Genomic DNA, 2,797 nt, shown 5'->3' on the forward strand with positions numbered 1-2,797 from the left:
TAATTGATAGTTTTTCTATGAGGTAACGAATCATACTTTTTTTTACTTCTTTTTCTTGTTTGACATTATGAATATTGCACTTGCAAAAGTGTTTGGTAACCTTAGTTTATCGGGCAAAATTTCCAAAATTTTCTTTTCCCTTATGCACTTCATGGTCATTATGAGTAAGTACGACATTGGTTTCTTTTTTTCTAATGATAACTAGATGAAGAGTTCATGAGTCTTTCTAATGATTTTGACATGATCACTAACCTTGATGCAGACATATATGTAATGGACATCAGGATTTGAACCTAGAATTGCGGCCACCGATGTACCATCCTCATCTAACGGCAGTGGAGTGGTCAGTTTCCAAATTTCTTGCCCTGAATTCTTCTTCACTCTCTCTGTAGTGGACAAAGCAATGATCAAATTTCACAAAACTAAATCCTTGATGCATCAGAACCTCAATGTGCTCGAAGGAACCAAATGTACAATTGCAGGCAAAAAAAATGTTGGTATAACTTAAATCTACAGGCATTGTAAATCAAGCACACTAAGTTAGTCGACATGATAGCTGCATCAAGACTATGATCGACAAGGATCCAATATCCATGACAAGCAAAATCCATCGTTGTTTTCTTGTTCAATAGTTTAAAGTAACTAGGCAAACCTAGGTTATATGCAGAGATCTAAAAGACTATGAAGATCTGAAAGAATATAAAGAAACACTCTTGATTCTTGAACTCAATTGAGGCATATAATAGTGAGAAACAAAATAGTACAAATTGATATGAAGATTCATGTAGAGATAGATTCAGGTTCGAACGTGTAAGAATATTAAGATTATAGAATAATTGTTTTGGAGCTTATGGAAAAATTTTCCTTCCTTTCCACACCCATAAAAGCAAACAAGCAGGAAACATGCTTGTGGAAAAATGACAGTAAAACATCCCTGAATCTGATTGGATCCACCAATTCATGTTGACTAAAAATGACAGTGAAACATCTGTGATTCTGAGTGAATGTAATAAATCAGAAACCACTGTTACCTCAGCTGAAATCCAATGAACTACCCATTAATAAAAACAAACATTATGCATTAGTTACCAGAAGAGCTATAATTCATTCTTTGCTGAGATGCATAGAAGCTTAATTGAAAAATGACAAATAATTTTGGTCTTAACTCATGAACACATGATTTCCATTAGACCACAACAACCATTTACTCTGAAGTTTCCTACAATTCAATCAAAAATTGAGATTCCTAAATGTATTTGGATTTAAAAGCATATGCAAACCCACCATAATACTGAAAAGTCATGGTTGGGTTAGTAACAAATTCGCCAAATTCTTTTGAATTCATGGACATGCACAAAAATTTGAATATAACATGTCGACAATTTGATAATGACATTGATAGAATTGTGGATGAAGTAATCATGCAGAATTTAGGCAGTTTCCACTCACTTCCAATCCTTCTTTTGTCATTCTAGATTATTTTGTTCATACTATTCATTTCAATGTAGGGAACTAGAGAATATCAAATCATTCTGAAGAACCAATTAGAGAATTAATAACATAAAGATTAAAAACTGACCTATCACATGCAGATTTATATTCAATAGTTCGACACTCCTTAACAAGTTCAATCGACGATTTGGATCACCATAAGTGATCTGCGTTAATCAAAATGAGTTAGTAACATTACTACTTTCCTTTATTTCCTAAAATGCAATGAAATCCATGCCAAGGATACCAGAATATATGCTCTTTTATCCTTGAGAACCCTGACATATTTCATATTGACATTTGTTCAATGACTGAAATTGATAGTTAAAATTTATTGATATAGGAACACCTTTACCTGCTAACCTCCTTCAACATCATAGTTGCATTAGCAATACCGCTAGGACAGCACTACAAGAAACCATCTTCTATTATCAGCTTACAAAATAAGAAAAGCTTGAGTCGTAATATACTCACCATGAGAGAATCAAGAGTTCCTGCAGTAGTAAAGTAGTTCAAATTTTAACCTTGTACTAATTCTTAAGAAAATTCTATTATCATACTTGAAACAATCCAAGGATACAAGTATAAAATTAACCATGAAGTGATAATTGCATAGGTACCTTTATCAATAACAGCATCAAATGAACCAGACTCAAAAGGACTCATATCCCGTACATCCATTTTGATATCTGTTGATGTAATCAAGAAGCAGTTTGCATCATACATTAACTTATTTACCTAATAACAAATAAAGCATAAAAGACATGATGGAATACAATTACCCAATGAAGAATTTTATAGGCCAAAATAGTAGTGGAAAATAGCTTGCATACATTTGAGCCCTAGTTTATCAGAATACTTCGTCTGCATCGCTTCTATCACCACAGATGATAAATCAATACTGACAATGTCTTGGTAACCATCATCAACCATGTTCTCACCAAGGGCTGTTAGAATTTAAATATTAGCTTCGACAAGCAAACAATTTTCTAGAAAGCAATATTTTTAAATACATACAAACCATGAAACAAGTTTGAATCTCAAGGATTGATTAGACATCTAGGCCTAACTAATTGAACAAATGAAAAAGAAAGGTCAAAAATGATCTTTAAGAGGAACTTATGTTCATGATTTTACAAGTAAACCTAACATAAATCGTAGCTAATCTCTATCTTAACTTTAAGTGACATCAGTGATCAAATCTGGATTGTTAGCAGCTAAAAGTAAGGCTTCTTGAGCTTACTTAAAACAAACGTATTCCAATCGTCCATCATCCTGTCATATATCCATGATTTAAGTAGAAGAG

General features: G+C 32.8%; 1 protein-coding gene across 1 annotated transcript; it reads right to left on the reverse strand.

Moving 5' to 3' along the window:
* Nucleotides 1–795: 795 nt before the first annotated feature.
* Nucleotides 796–2,791, reverse strand: LOC141816663 (uncharacterized). Its single transcript, XM_074704402.1, has 4 exons — nt 2,325–2,791; nt 2,112–2,180; nt 1,966–1,985; nt 796–1,899 (listed from the first exon to the last, which is right to left on the reverse strand). Exons 1-4 carry the CDS (start codon nt 2,422–2,424, stop codon nt 1,843–1,845), a joined length of 246 nt encoding a protein of 81 aa, XP_074560503.1. The 5' UTR covers nt 2,425–2,791; the 3' UTR covers nt 796–1,842.
* Between the last annotated feature and the right edge of the window lie 6 nt (nt 2,792–2,797).

Source organism: Curcuma longa, unplaced genomic scaffold, assembly GCF_044706935.1.
Source record: "Curcuma longa cultivar G26 ecotype Majalengka, Jawa Barat unplaced genomic scaffold, ITB_CL_G26_1.1 contig_17674, whole genome shotgun sequence".
In the NCBI taxonomy this organism is placed as follows: Eukaryota; Viridiplantae; Streptophyta; class Magnoliopsida; order Zingiberales; family Zingiberaceae; genus Curcuma; species Curcuma longa.